The sequence below is a fragment of the Dipteris shenzhenensis genome, chromosome 31 (assembly GCF_047967505.1).
Source record: "Dipteris shenzhenensis isolate YYH24624 ecotype China chromosome 31, Dip_SZ_1.0, whole genome shotgun sequence".
Taxonomy (NCBI): Eukaryota; Viridiplantae; Streptophyta; class Polypodiopsida; order Gleicheniales; family Dipteridaceae; genus Dipteris; species Dipteris shenzhenensis.
This window is the reverse complement of record NC_141626.1, coordinates 21357676-21372349: the sequence shown is the minus strand read 5'-3', so window position 1 is coordinate 21372349 and position 14674 is coordinate 21357676. Positions and strand designations below refer to the sequence as shown.

Below are 14674 nucleotides of genomic sequence, written 5' to 3'. Positions count from 1 at the left end.
TTTATAGGGTTGTAGTGAAAAATCCTTGGTGATTTACATGTTTATGAATGCATTTAGAATCGATGCTTGCTAATAGATAATGTTTTTGGTGGCATGATAATTCCATGCCATCAATTTAAGAATACTTCAAGGAGATTGCACTTAGATTCATTTTTCCAATGTGTTTAGGGTGAGAGACTCAAAGATTAGGACAATGGTTTTATATAGTCATTTCCAATGGGTGTGTGTCATTGTGCTCATTTCCAAACATAGAAAGAATTAGAATCCTCAGTTGAAAGTTAGATATGCTTTTTTCATATTTCACTCAAGTTTGTGACTAATGCCCTTACCTTATTAGACTATCTTAATGTATCTAAATTTGTGTTTCAAGTCTATGGTAAAATTATAAATATATTCATCAGTCTATGGCTTCTAAACCCCTTTAGATACCTCGTGAGACATCTTAATAGTGGCTCTTTTAATTATTCCTATTGCCTTTTTGTTAATATACAATGTGAAGCTTTTGTTAATATAGATTGGCCTTTTAACTATTTCTGTGAGGCTTTATACAGTGGGGTTTCTTTGAATTGATATGATTGATCAAATCCCTCTAGATAGCTCTGGATACATCTTAATATTGGCTCTTTTCATTATTCCTAGAATGGGCTATGGCCTTTTTGTTGATATACACACACACATAGCTTTCATTTGTATGATTTTATTTTGAGTTTGGGAGTCCAATCTTGAGAGTCTATTTTGAATGACTCGAAGCCAAAGCTTGAATTCATAACTTGCCATTTATAGTCTAAAGCATATTTAAAATTTTAAGAAGGTAAGAATCAATAGGTTTTTCTCTATGGTAATCAATACAATAATTCAATATTTTATGCTTTCCCATAAAAATATATACTAATCTTTGAATTCTTAGCTCTACATTTCTAGTACATGTCACACAATATTCAAATTTCTCTCTTTAGGGGCAGGCCAAAAGACTAATAATACAAGAGGCTGTTTGGCAGGAAGGGGGAGTCAGTTTTGGGTATCTAGATGTTTTGGAGGAAATGGTTTTTTGGGGCAAAATCAATTCCCCCCCGTCTTCCACAGCTTGGATATTCTTACTGTTGCCCTGCCCTAGGATGAACTCTTGTGCAACTCAAGTTTCTATGCATGCTGTTGCTTGGGCGTTGCCCATGGATCTTCCGCGATCCCTGTTGCCACAAACTTGACAGCTCAAGGAATCTCGATCAAACAACAGTGACACTTTAGAGGAGCGGCGTGGATGTTGAAGACTTGTGGAAGATGAGGTGTGCTTCAGAATAGCCAACTACAAAACTGTTTGTGTACCTGAGCAAGCAGATAGAGGAGTGACTTTGAGCACTCGAATCACCTACATAGGTGAGCACTTTGCCCATCATCGTCTCTCATAGCCATCAGGCATACTGAATTTTTCCATGCAGTTCTGATCATCTTGTATCCATGGATAAGTCGCTTTTGTGTAGGGAGGACCTTTGTTGTCAGGGATCCACTTACCCTTTGATAGATCGCACTATATTGAACAAGATTTTGGGATATGCCACGGGTGTAGGGTTTTATTGTTACAAAGTGAGCGACATGTTGTGCTTCTACAACAAAGAGTACAGTTGAAGCAAACCAATCTAGTCAATTTTGGAAAGAACCAGAGTTGAATTACTGCAGTGATTTTTGCCTCAGTGCACATGAATCCAGACTCTAGAGCAGGTAAAAGCAGTGAGCACAGATTAAAGCTAGCACTAGCCGATGTCACGCCTCAACTCCACTATGACTCACTGGTCTAGACGGTTAGTATGTTCTTGACCAAGCACTGATGTTCATAATAACTCAACGCAATTGCTAAGGGTGGACGGAATGCCTCCCAATAGATTATTGCTAGAAAAGTTCAATGAGATAAGCTGCTCAAGTGATCCAAGCAGCTTGCGTATAGCACTGCTTAACTATTATGAGATAGATCTATGAGTATAGGACCTAAAAGAGCTCTAAACGTGTCTGGAATTGTCTTGATCTACAGTCTACTACACTTTCCAACAATTCATATTCTATTCTTCATGTTTCTACTAGTATCCGTCACTATTGTAAAGGCAAATAATGGTATTTTGCATCCTGTAAGTTCTCCCTCTGTTTCATAGCATCTCACTATTGAGCGATGATATTGGGACCATTTACTTGAATAAAATTTCTCATATTATTGTATTTAGAGTCTGTTCATGTTTGTCTAGTAGCGCAATGACAACTAGCAAGTAAATTGTGGTAGGTCTACAAATTTGACAATTACTCGTTTTGAGTCATCATTCACTAGAGTACCTTCACACACCTTTGGAAAAGTAAAGCTGTGTTTAGAACAAGATAAGAGCCAAGTGTTATCTTTCTTTTCCCTTGTGCCTTTTTCTTTGGAATGTGAAAGGGTGCCTTTTTTTTGCTTTGTGGGTGCTGTAGAAATAACCAAATGATTCTAAGGGTTCTTTGATAGAAACTATTGTACAAATAATGTAGTTCCGTGTCCCTAGTGTGTTCTTTGAATAGCAAGGGTTAATGGCATAGCATTCTCTTCCTCAACTTGCCTTATATTTCATGGCGGTGCTTTAGTTCAAAGCCCAAGCTTTACAGTAATTCCCCAAAAGTAGCAGTTAAGGCTAAGTGTTATGCAAGAGCAACATGGCATAAAATAATTTTCGACTAACATATTGGATGCTCATGTACAACATCCCCTCTGCACTGTTCTAGATTAGGACAACTTGGAAATATTAAACGCTTAACAGTACCCTTCTAAAATAGAGGGAGACTAGGTGTCTTTGCGACCACACATGCAGATGCAGCAAGCTTCCCAGGACAAAGGTTGGGTGGAAAAGGATCATCAAAAGGATTTGGGCCAAATTGTCCAAGCTGTTTTAGGTCAGATTGTCCAAGCTTATGCACCTTGGAGATTTGAAGATTGTATTTATCTTTTGCTAAAGAAGGGGTGGGATCAGCAGTCTCTGGTAGTTTGTCAAAGTCAAACAAAATGGTAGCTTGTTGGTTGATCCTAGAAGCTAAGGAGAAATTGATGCAAAACTTGGGTACTTCGGAAATACAATTTGCACTCAATGCCAAGTATATCATAACTAAGCTTGCAAAACTAGCATATAATCACCACAAGTTATACTTCTAGTGCCTGCTTTTGAGGGGGGGGCTTTTGATCAATCGGAGTCCACAAAACAATTGAAGCAGTCCAAACTGATGTCATCTCCTGCTGTAGCACATTTCCTTAACAAAGCTGCAAAAGAGATATGTCGGTTTCTTGTCTATCCAGTCTTAGCTGGTTTACTGGTGGAGAAAATTTCTAGAACTCATGATCACAGTGTCCATGGTAAAGTATACATACAAAGTCTGTCCCTCTTACGAGTTAGACTGGAACTGGGGTCTCCAACCAAGTTCACCTCCAGGATGAGGTCCAACTGTTGCTACTGGTGCTGCTCCTTTCTGCACCTCAAAGGCTGGTCCAAAATATGATATTATGAGGGCACAAGTCCCTCCCTTTTATAGGGGATGAGCCCTCCAAAACTAGCCAACTAGTAGGGATCCCCCCTGGCCAACTTTATGCAGGCTGCCCTATATAACGGGCCTTTGCTGGCCCTCTTGGACCTTGAAATTGCATAATTAAAGTTTCATGCAAAATATTATGGAGCATGGATGATTCCAGATGACATGGATCACATTACCAGAGAGCAGAACTTGGAAAAGGTTAATCATGGCCACATCAACGATGACATAGCCACATCAGCAAGCAGTTAGCCCTATATATAGTTCTCATTGTGGGGGCAGAAGTAGAACTATCAGACCTGCATATCAGCCCTTTAGAAGTGCAGCAGATTTAGCCAGGGATTACAAATTACTCATGTAGTTTAGAGATTCTGCCAGATATGTGACTTAGCATGGCAGTACGAAATTTGGTGGGTAATGTGGGTCTGAGTGAGGATTGGGATTCCAGGCATTCAGATAGTTTATGATAGGTTTTCTTGATGGTGTTACATCAAATCTTGGCCATGAGGGTGTGGGTCCACTGGTGGTCATTGACTGGGGGTGTCACGACAAAAGGGTCCATGCCTTGGGCATGAGTCTGCAAAGGAGGAGCGGAACAGGGCTTGACACCCCTGGATGCTCCTTGGATCTATTTTAAATACTGATGCAGATGCCACACGTGCATTGCACGCAGCCACATGGTTTTCTACCTAAGGGCTATCTATGGTTTGTCATATGGGCAACAAGCATGACTGCCATATGTGGCAGATGAATGCCCAGCCATGGAAGGCTAATGGCCTAGCTCATGGAGGTTTATGTGCTGGAGAAGGCCTATTTGGAAGGCTTGGACAAGGTCCAGATCTGACTCCCTAGGGGCTGGTTTATTGCAAGAAGAGTGTCGGCCAGCTTGTTGGCTCTGCAACAGGTTTGCTTGGGTGAATAAGGGCTAGGTTATATAGAGAAACGATAGGGTTTGCAGTGGAGCGATAAAAAATAGACGATACTTAGACACAACTGAAGAACGGAACTCAGAAAACATAGTGCCTGTCGGTAATATGAAAAACTGAATACAAGAACCTCAAGCTGTCATGTCTCAAGGACCGTGGCTGAGGTGAATCAGAAAGATGATTCCATGTAGAGAAACTGTAGAAAAGATAGCACCAGAGGGAGCGAAACGCAGTCCTCCGTGTAGCTCGATGATGATGAAGGTGATGAAGGGCTGGAGCTGCCCTAGGTGGTGAGGAGCAGATCTGGAGCAGCAGCTGGAGGTCCAGGGTTAGATCTGGAGAAGAGGAATAGAGGGGCAGATCTAGAGCAGGAGGGGCTGCAGCAAAGGATGGAGGAGGTGAGGAGCAGCTGCAGGTCCTGTCCTGCCAGTGAGAGTGTGGGGGGCTAGTGCCTTTATAGGCCTGACCTAGTTGGTCGGCCAGCTTGTCGGTGGGCCTGCCAGCTGGTCGGCCAGTTCATCGGCTAGACCAGCTGGTTGGCCTGATTTTGGTCATCCATTTTTGGCCTTTCTGGCCACTTGTTTGGCCCTGTTGGCTGACCTTTTAGTTGGCCTGCAAGCTGGTATGTTTGCCCCAGAAATTGGGGATTGCTAGTTGCTTAACAGGTTAGTCCTAGATCTGGGTCAGCAAAACCAACCTTAGTCCTAGACTACCCCTCCCTCACCACCTTGGCTCACTGCCTCACCCATCCATTGAAGTCTGCCTTAGGCACACAAATGAGAGTGAGTTTGTAGCAATGATAGCAGCAGGTATTTTCACTCAGTTTGCTCAGTTTATTTGCCATCTGGGGTTACAAGTAGGCCAAGATGGAGCTTACTTGTGACAATTTTGTCCTTGACCAGTCCACACTTTTGTGGAGTAGCTCGAATTGCTACAGCCTGGAATCAGAATCAGTGGAAGAGGATTCACCAATTGATCTACAGTGCTGTGTGAGCAAGTCTGCGAGGTCAGCAAACTCTACATACCACTAGAAAGGGTGCCCATTGCCTGCCTTCCTGTGGAAGAAATTATCCCAAAATTAACCCTTGGATCCATAGGGATCATCTAGAGAGGATTCAGTTTTGTAGTGAGGGTTTCAGTCCATACAGTTTTGTAATAAGGGTTTCATACAGTTGTATTCAGCCCACTGGGCATTCTTCATTTAGTTATATATTCCTCTTCACATGCCCGCTATATTCTCTTCCTCTAATTCTCGCACTCACATCCACAACATCTTTTGTGTATTCAGTGCATCATTCTCACAGTTTAGTTAGTAGTGAGCAGGAGAGAGAGTTACTTAGCTACTTGCCAATACACAAGTTCTTTGAATTGTTGGTCTCATTGAGTCATCCACCAGGTGCAAATCTAATTTGAGCATCTATCTTGAGTTCTATCTTGTGTGTTGATATCTTCTGAGTCGCTCTTTCACATAGCATCTTATAGATGCTTCATTCTTAGAGCATATCGATTTTGTTGGTCATTTTTGAAGGGTCTCAAATTCCCAATCAGCCCTCTATTTCATATGATTTGCATGGTATTCATATGATCTTCCATATGGCAGCAAGTAATGCTGTCATACCAGCAGATGCATGCCAAATTCCAATTCTGGTGGAACATATGCCCCTGCTTGCCACTGCTCCATAATGCAACAAAAACTTCTACTCTTTGTCCATCAAGCGGACCTCCATATGTTGATTTTATCATTCATTTAATCTTCCATGATGGATTGCAAATTTGAGAGAAAAATATAGAGTGCAGGATTACAAAAATGAGAGCTCTCTTCTCGTCACTTTCCAAAGCATTTATGGGCTAGCTGCATTGCTGTCCACAAGCTGGTCTTTAGTGTCTAGAACTAAAATGGGATTCTCAATTGATGATCAGAATCTTCATTTACAAATTTACAGAATAATCTAAAATTCAAACATTGAAGGCACATCAACCCGTAATACTTCATTAGTTGTAGAATTATCGCATATTCCTCTCATCCAAGGAGCAGTCTGGCCAAACTCCATACTCCACTCTTAAAATCAACTATAAAATGCAGACCTTCCACTCTATGAATTGCAAGAATTGAAATTGAATCAAAAGTCTTTTTATTATGTTGGAGAATTTGTTGTTGTGCTGGTCATGTACCCACAGCATCCATCCCCTTCTCATGCAACTCCAGCACCTTGTCAACAACCATATTTGAAGATCTAAATCTCCAAACTTCAACCATATAATGAGGACAAACAATTGCTTCTGCTAGTCCAAGGATCATGGACGGTTGCCGCTATTCCAGAATCACACCCTTTGATTAGATGCTCTTCATGTGTAATAGTTTGATGATGCATCAGAAGACTTGGGATTGATGCGATTGCTCACAAAACGAGAGACTGTTGAAAAGAAAGCACGGGTCTTATCGCACAATGCTCCAGTGAAACAAATCTATCTGACCAAACGGCATCGCACAAACCTTAAACTTGGGTGCTCATAAACTCTTCTCTTTAATTGCACAATATCCTGCTTAGCTTCCAAGGAAACATGATTCGTGTATTTTGGATCAAGTCCCGTGTATTTTGGATCAAGTCCCTTTCAAGATCGCATTGTTAAAGAGCCATTGAAATCTTCATTCTACAAGATACTAATGGCCGTCATATCACAATCAATGAGAACAAGAAAGCAATTGTGGTGCAAATAGCACTACCTTGCACAAGCGCAAGTAATTTTCTTAGGGGATATTGGGATTTGGTTGAGCACGTCCACGATAGCACCATGAACTGTCAAAGCAATCTCCAAGCAGTCTAGCCTTGGGAGCACTCCAGTGTCTTGGCACGGTCTACAATTCCCCTGGTAGAATGTTTACGAGAGCTAGTCATACAATGCATAGTCTCGAGCACTCCGGCATCTTAGCATGGTCTGCAATTCCCCTGGCATAATGTGTACGAGAGTTAGTCATACGATGCATAGTCTAGCCTCAAGAGTACTCCGGTGTCTTGGCATTATGGTGAAGTTGCAAGCCTTCTATTTGCTTAACACATTTTTGAGAGATTGCGCACTGATGCCATGAGAGTGAATGGTTTCCTTGTAGTACCCATCATCGTAAGTGATAATCTCCAACTCAAATCCTACATCTTGCAAAATATAATTGGCATTGATCATGATATCCCTAGCTAGCGGCAATTGGTTTTCAATATAGTAGAGATTTGAGATCATACTGGGTTGAAGATGAGTTTTGTACCTATTGTATGTGCCCATTGCAATGATGATATAGTGGCATTCATTGCATCTTGCAAGATTGTGGTAGCAAGATTTACCTATTTGGATGGGCAACACTCGCATCCAAGGCTAAAGTTTAGAATTTTCTTTTCATTGATGCCTCTGCTTGGTGTGAGTGGATGTTAATTCTATGGTTTTAATTGGTTGATCGTAAGCTAAATTCACAAAGCTGATGTATATGGATTATCATCTCTGTTTGATGATCACTTCAATTTCATCCCATGCTTTTAGGGAGTCCATATGAGATGGGACAATGCTATCGATGCAGTCCTTGGTAAATAGGAGATTTCTCTCAAGGGATATATGAATGTAATTTTGATTCTTTTGTCACAAATTTTTTGTCCTTTGCAACTTTGAGTACTTTACATAAACTTAAGTTTCAAGTCAGCCTATTTGTGCACTATCTATTGATGATTATTGATAAAGCTTATTTGTGGCAGAACTTGAAGGGCTTGTGTAGATGTCAATGGACAAGCTGTTTGTAGTTGAAGGGTTCACATTACATGGTAATCTTGACCAACAAAGGTTGATGGTAGGTTTATTTTTTAAATTTCCTTCCAAGAGACTATGTACATGTGGTTGGGGAGAGGATTTTACAGCTACCTTTCCTTATTTTTAAGGAGGTCTTATCATGTTATATCTTTTGGTTAAAAAGGCATTGATGAATATATATGTCAATTTTGTGGTTACTTATCTTAAATTTGATAAAAATCCATGTTAAATTATGTAGCAACATATGAGCATTGTTCAAGGATTAATAACTACACGCTAATATTCTTAGAGAGGGACAATCAAATCTATTCGAATATGGCATTATACCTATTGATTGATGCAAAGGACCAAGTTATTGTTAGAAATGGGCCAACAGAGGGTATGCATAACGGAAGATTGATAGAATAGACCAAGAGCTCACACAATGTGTGTGTGGGAGTAGAATCACAAACTTCTTGAACTTATGTGCAATCTAGCCTCGGGAGCACTCCGGTCTCTTGACATGGTCTGCAATTCCCTTGGCAGAATGCTTAGAGAATCAAGTTGTGCAATGTATAGTTTGTAAGAAATCTAGACTCGGGAGCACTCCGGTCTCTTGACATGGTCTGCAATTCCCTTGACAAAATGCTTACAGATGGCAAGTCGTGCACTATATAGTATGTAAGCAATCTAGCCTCCGGAGCACTCCGGTCTCTTGACATGGTTTGCAATTCCCTTGGTAGAATGCTTATAGAATCAAGTCGTGCAATGTATATTATGTAAGCAATCTAGCCTCGAGATCACTCCGGTCTCTTGACATGGTCTGTAATTCTTGTGGCAGAATGCTTAGAGAATCAAGTCATGCAATGTATAGTATGTAAGTAATCTAGCCTCGGGAGTACTTCGGTCTCTTGACACGGTCAGCAATTCCCTTGACACAATGCTCACAAGAATCAAGTCGTGCAATGTATAGTATGTAAGCAATCTAGCCTCGGGAGCACTCCGGTCTCTTGGTCAACTTGGCTTGTAATTCCCCTGGCAGAATGCTTAGACAATCAAGTTGTGTGCTAGAGTGTGAATATCAAATTGAGCATCTACAAATTAGAGTTTATCTACCAAATTGTGCAATCAATGCAAGTGTGATATGGATCTTATCGAAGCTTGAAACATCCCAAACCTCTAACTAAACCTTCGTGTGAAATTCCATATTGTGCAGCAAAAGATGTATTGTAAAACTCTAAAGGACTACTAAAGGAAGAATAGACTATATCCAAGAAACTATGCATCCAGTGGTGTGTGGCTTTCCTTAAAGATCCACGCATTCCAATTCTATATGTCAAAATAGCTCATTATTTTATTTACATATGGTCTCAAAATTATGAGGGGAAGCATGGGTCCTTCAAAAGTTTGAATTGAAATATAGTAGAAATGGAATAAAGGGTGCTTTCCAAAGTGAAAAATTGTCAGATGCATTAATGATTAAGATTTGAATTCAATAAAGAAGCTATAATATTTCATTGTTCTACAAAATTTTCCTTTTATATCGTATGCATCTAGCATATGGTTTGGAAGTTATGATATTCAAAATTTAGAAAAAAGTGATGCAAATACATAAATATGAAAGCATGTAACGTAAAGATAAGTAAAGCGACATAAATTGAGAAAAAGGTACGGATTGAGTGATAGTAAGCTTAATAAATTTATGCACTTAACATGATTAAGTTGGATTTCTTTATGATGAGATGATAAACACTACCTTTTCCTAATATAGAAAAGATAACATGATGCTAGTGCATGCATCATATTGAATATAAACACTTGCACTAAATCAACATAATGCTACCACATGCATCATATTTAATATAAAAACTCCCATTAGATCAACATAAGGTTAAAGTTTGGGCCATCTTCTTATAAGTTTGTGCCATTTTATTCATGGTTCAATTCAAGTTACTTCATGCAAATCTCTAGTAGCACATACAAATTAAAGGGTCTTATTCAATTATACAATACAATTTCTCATCTGTTTCAACTAACACTGAAATGTACAAGATGAGGGAAAAAAATATAAGCTTCTCAAATTTTAAATTTATTGAAGGGATATAATTATTGATCCAAAAATTCACAGTAGGGGTATATAAAATAGATAAAATGTGGTTACATAGGGATTTTTAAAATACCTTTCGAACGCACGTTGTATAGCTGGCTTATGTAAGGTAGATCCCCCGAGCGTGCATTGTGGAGGTTATCAAAGCTAGAGATGACGGCGGTCAAGTGCGCTATTACTACAATTCGTACTCCCACTGGATGCATGAGGTGTTTAAAGGGAGCCTTTACAAAGAGCAAGAAAAGAGATGTAGAGCAATTATATGGCTTGAAATCTCATGATTGGCACAAGATGCTCCAAGTAAGTATTTTATGTGCATAATATATTTTTCCTTTTAAATTTGTGAGTGAATAATTATAAGCAACTAATCAACCACCTCCTCGTGGGTTCAGTTCATACTACCTACTAGCATTTCTCGTAGTGCATCGAAGGACGTGAAATATTGTATTTACAAGATGGGCGAGCTTGTGAGGTACTTCACATGATACAAAATATGATGCGTATCAATGCTCCATGCAAGGTGTTCATATTGCTAATATGGTGTACTTTTTCATTTCTAGGTATGTGAGCTCAAAGGAAATAGATCCCACCACGCTTGAGAATGCTCAAGTTATGTCAGTAGAGGTGGTTTGTTTAGTGGAGGAGACATTTCCACGTTCTATTCTCACAAGCCAACTACATCTTATAGTGCATTTGGTGGGTGAGATTGCTATATGCGGTACTATACATGCACGATGGTTGTTCTTCCTCGAGTGCTTCATGAAGACCTCGAAGGGCTTCGTGAGACAAAATGCAAGACCCGAAGGTAGCATGGCCGAGGGTTGGTTGGTACAAGAGTCACTTGTATATATTTCTGAGTTTCTTGTTGATGTGGATCTAGCTCTCTCCCACGACTATGGAGAGATGATGAAGACCTTAGGATGACCTCTATTGTGCCTCAAGGGAAAGGACACAACAAAGTAATAGACACGGAGTTGCGTAATAGTATCAACCTCTATTGCGTGCTTAATAGTGATGTGATGAAAAGATGGGTGACAAGATACGAGGATGCAAAGGCAAGACGCCGTGAAGAAAGGGCCCTCTTTCATACACACCACGGATCTCGTGTGCCATACCCTCAGTATCTAAGAGCACTTCCAAAGGATATTCATGTGGATTGGCTACTTGATGAAGTGGAGAAAGCAAAGAAAGACGAGGGGATGCATATCACAATGGAAGAATGGGAGTATGCTAGGGGATGCATGAGCAAGGTCAGTATATAGAATGTTATGCATAAGTTAGGAGCTTTCAATAATTTAGATTGCTTATTTAATTGATTTTTTCTTGGTGTAGTACACTATGTTCAATGCTATATGGTGTGAGGGCAAGCATTTTCGAACACAACGGATTGATGATAAGAGAAACACACAAGATTGCAGCGTCATTGCTAGCTTTGAGGGAGCCAATGGAGCCATGGATGATTATTGTGGCATAATCCAAGATATTATTAAGCTTGCCTTTCGACACTTCTTTGTGTATGTTTTGGATGTAAAGTGGTTTAAGGACGTGGTGGAAAGAGGCCCTAATGCAACAATCAAACGCCATGCAAGTGGCTTTGTAACTATTGACTCCACAAAGTTTTGGCAAAGTAGGAAGGACACACTAGTACTACCGCAACAATGTGAACATGTACTGTGCACACATATCAAAATACTCACTTTTAAATATTTGATACCTTCGATGCAAGGAAAATAACATGATTGTATTTGTGTTTGAATTAGGTTGTCTATCAACCAATTGTGGATAATAATAGATGGTGGCATGTCATACCTATTATGCCACGTTCCAAAGTGATGTATAGTACATTTACTAATATGGAGCATATGGAGGATGATCATGGCCATGGACGTGATGATGACCGTGATATGAGAGAGGAGGATGATCATGAGATAGGAGATATAGATATTGAGGCCATTACCCGTGAGGACGAGCCTACCATTGGTGATGCTAATTTCGATGAGCACATGAGTAGCACAAGTAGTAGTGGGTTGAATATATTTGTAGATCTAAACACTTGTTTGGATTTTGAAGTAGATAGTTTGGCAAGGGTTGATCTCATTGAGGATGGGATTGAACCATAGCCCATCATTGATATTGGCAAAGGTATTTTACATATTGTCTCATTCTCCTCACCTCACTTAATTCTTGTATATGTGGGCTTGCAAAAAAGCATTGATGTTTTTGTTAAAATTATGTGCTTTGGTAATCATGGGCAATGTTTGGAAAGCAGTGATGTACACCAAAATCTCACTTTCTGTACACAACAACACAAAGCAACTATAGACGTGCTTGGTAGATGTGAAAAATAGCGGGCGCGTCTATAGGCGTTGCTTTAGTAGAGGAATTACGGGTGCGTCTACAAGCGTGTCTAACAACTCGTCTATTTGCGCATGTATTAACACGTCTATTTGCGCATTTAAACTGAGAAAATATGGGCCTGTCTAACATCGCGTTTATCAGCGCGTCTATTTGCGCGTGTATTAGTGCATTTATTTGCGCGTTTACACTGAGAATCAGACGCGCATTTAGACGCGTAGATAGACACAAACCAGAGAATACAGAAAGTGAGATTTTGGTATACATCATTGCTTTCCAAACATTGCCCATGATTACCAAAGCACATAATTTTTTGCAAGCCCACATATACAAGAATTAAGTGAGATGAGGAGAATGAGACAATATGTAAAATAGTTTTGCCAATATCAATTATGGGGCTACGGTTCAATCTCATCCTCAATGAGATCAACCCTTGCCAAACTATCTACTTCAAAATCCAAACAAGTGTTTAGATCTACAAATACATTCAACCCACTACTACTTGTGCCACTCATGTGCTCATCGAAATCAGCATCTCGAATGGTAGGCTCGTCCTCACGGGTAATGGCCTCAATATCTGTATCTCCTATCTCATGATCATCCTCCTCTCTCGTATCACGGTCATCATCACGTCCATGGCCATGATCATCCTCCATACGCTCCATATTAGTAAATGTACTATACATCACTTTGGAACGTGGCATAATAGGTATGACATGCCACCATCTATTATTATCCACCATTGGTTGATAGACAACCTGATTCAAACACAAATACAATCATGTTATTTTTCTTGCATCAAATATTTAAAAGCGAGTATTTTTATATGTGTGCACAGTACCTGTTCACATTGTTGCGGTAGTACTAGTGTGTCCTTCCTACTTTGCCAAAACTTTGTGGAGTCAATAGTTACAAAGCCACTTGCATGGCGTTTGATTGTTGCATTAGGGCCTCTTTCCACCACGTCCTTAAACCACTTTACATCCAAAACATACACAAAGAAGCGTCGAAAGTCAAGCATAATAATATCTTGGATTATGCCACAATAATCATACATGGCTCCATTGGCTCCCTCAAAGCTAGCAATGACGCCGCAATCTTGTGTGTTTCTCTTATCATCAATCCGTTGTGTTCGAAAATGCTTGCCCTCACACCATATAGCATTGAACATAGTGCACTACACCAAGAAAAAATCAATTAAATAAGCAATCTAAATTATTGAAAGCTCCTAACTTATGCATAACATTTTATATACCGACCTTGCTCATGCATCGCCTAGCATACTCCCATTCTTCCATTGTGATATGCATCCCCTTGTCTTTCTCTGCTTTCTCCATTTCATCAAGTAGCCAATCCACATGAATATCCTTTGGAAGTGCTCTTAGATACTGAGGGTATGGCACATGAGATCCGTGGTGTGTATGAAAGAGGGCCCTTTCTTCTTGTCTTCTTGCCTTTGCATCCTCGTATCTTGTCACCCATCTTTTCATCACATCACTATTAAGCATGCAAAAGAGGTTGATAATATTATGCAACTCCGTGTCATTACTTTGTTGCGTCCTTTCCCTTGAGGCACAATAGAGGTCATCCTTAGGTCTTCATCATCTCTCCATAGTCGTGGGAGAGAGCTATCCACATCAACAAGAAACTCAGAAATATATACAAGTGACTCTTGTACCAACCAACCCTTGGCCATGCTACCTTCGGGTCTTGCATTTTGTCTCACAAAGCCCTTCAAGGTCTTCATGAAGCGCTCGAGGAAGAACAACCATCATGCATGTATAGTACCACATATAGCAATCTCATCCACCAAATGCACTATGACATGTAGTTGGCTTGTGAGAATAGAACGTGGAAATGTCTCCTCCACTAAACAAACCGCCTCCACTGACATAACTCGAGCATTCTCAAGCGTGGTGGGATCTATTTCCTTTGAGCTCACATACCTAGAAATGAAAAAGTACACCATATTAGCAATATGAACACC

The 14674-nt window shown here is 40.1% G+C and overlaps 1 protein-coding gene and 1 long non-coding RNA gene across 2 annotated transcripts; one reads left to right on the top strand and one right to left on the bottom strand.

Annotated features, from left to right (window-relative positions):
* Window positions 1-1064: 1064 nt before the first annotated feature.
* LOC147881191 (uncharacterized) lies at window positions 1065-8431 on the top strand. The gene is made up of 3 exons (XR_015540506.1): window positions 1065-1374; window positions 1690-1796; window positions 8195-8431. It is a non-coding gene; the product is annotated as an uncharacterized LOC147881191 (long non-coding RNA).
* A 345-nt stretch (window positions 8432-8776) lies between these two features.
* Window positions 8777-13744, bottom strand: LOC147881190 (uncharacterized). The gene is made up of 3 exons (XM_087402346.1): window positions 13529-13744; window positions 13173-13445; window positions 8777-8851 (listed from the first exon to the last, which is right to left on the bottom strand). The coding sequence occupies exons 1-3, from the start codon at window positions 13742-13744 to the stop codon at window positions 8777-8779; spliced, it is 564 nt and encodes a 187-aa protein (XP_087258472.1).
* Window positions 13745-14674: the final 930 nt, after the last annotated feature.

Excerpts from the sequence above, each read along its gene's own strand:
- LOC147881190 (XM_087402346.1), bottom strand. The coding sequence starts at position 13,744 with ATGTATGATTATTGTGGCATAATCCAAGATATTATTATGCTTGACTTT. Across the intron at positions 13,446-13,528 it reads TACCGCAACAATGTGAACAG|GTTGTCTATCAACCAATGGT; the intron begins GTACTGTGCACA and ends TGTTTGAATCAG. Across the intron at positions 8,852-13,172 it reads CAAGTAGTAGTGGGTTGAAT|ACCATGTCAAGAGACCGGAG; the intron begins GTATTTGTAGAT and ends AGGGAATTGCAG.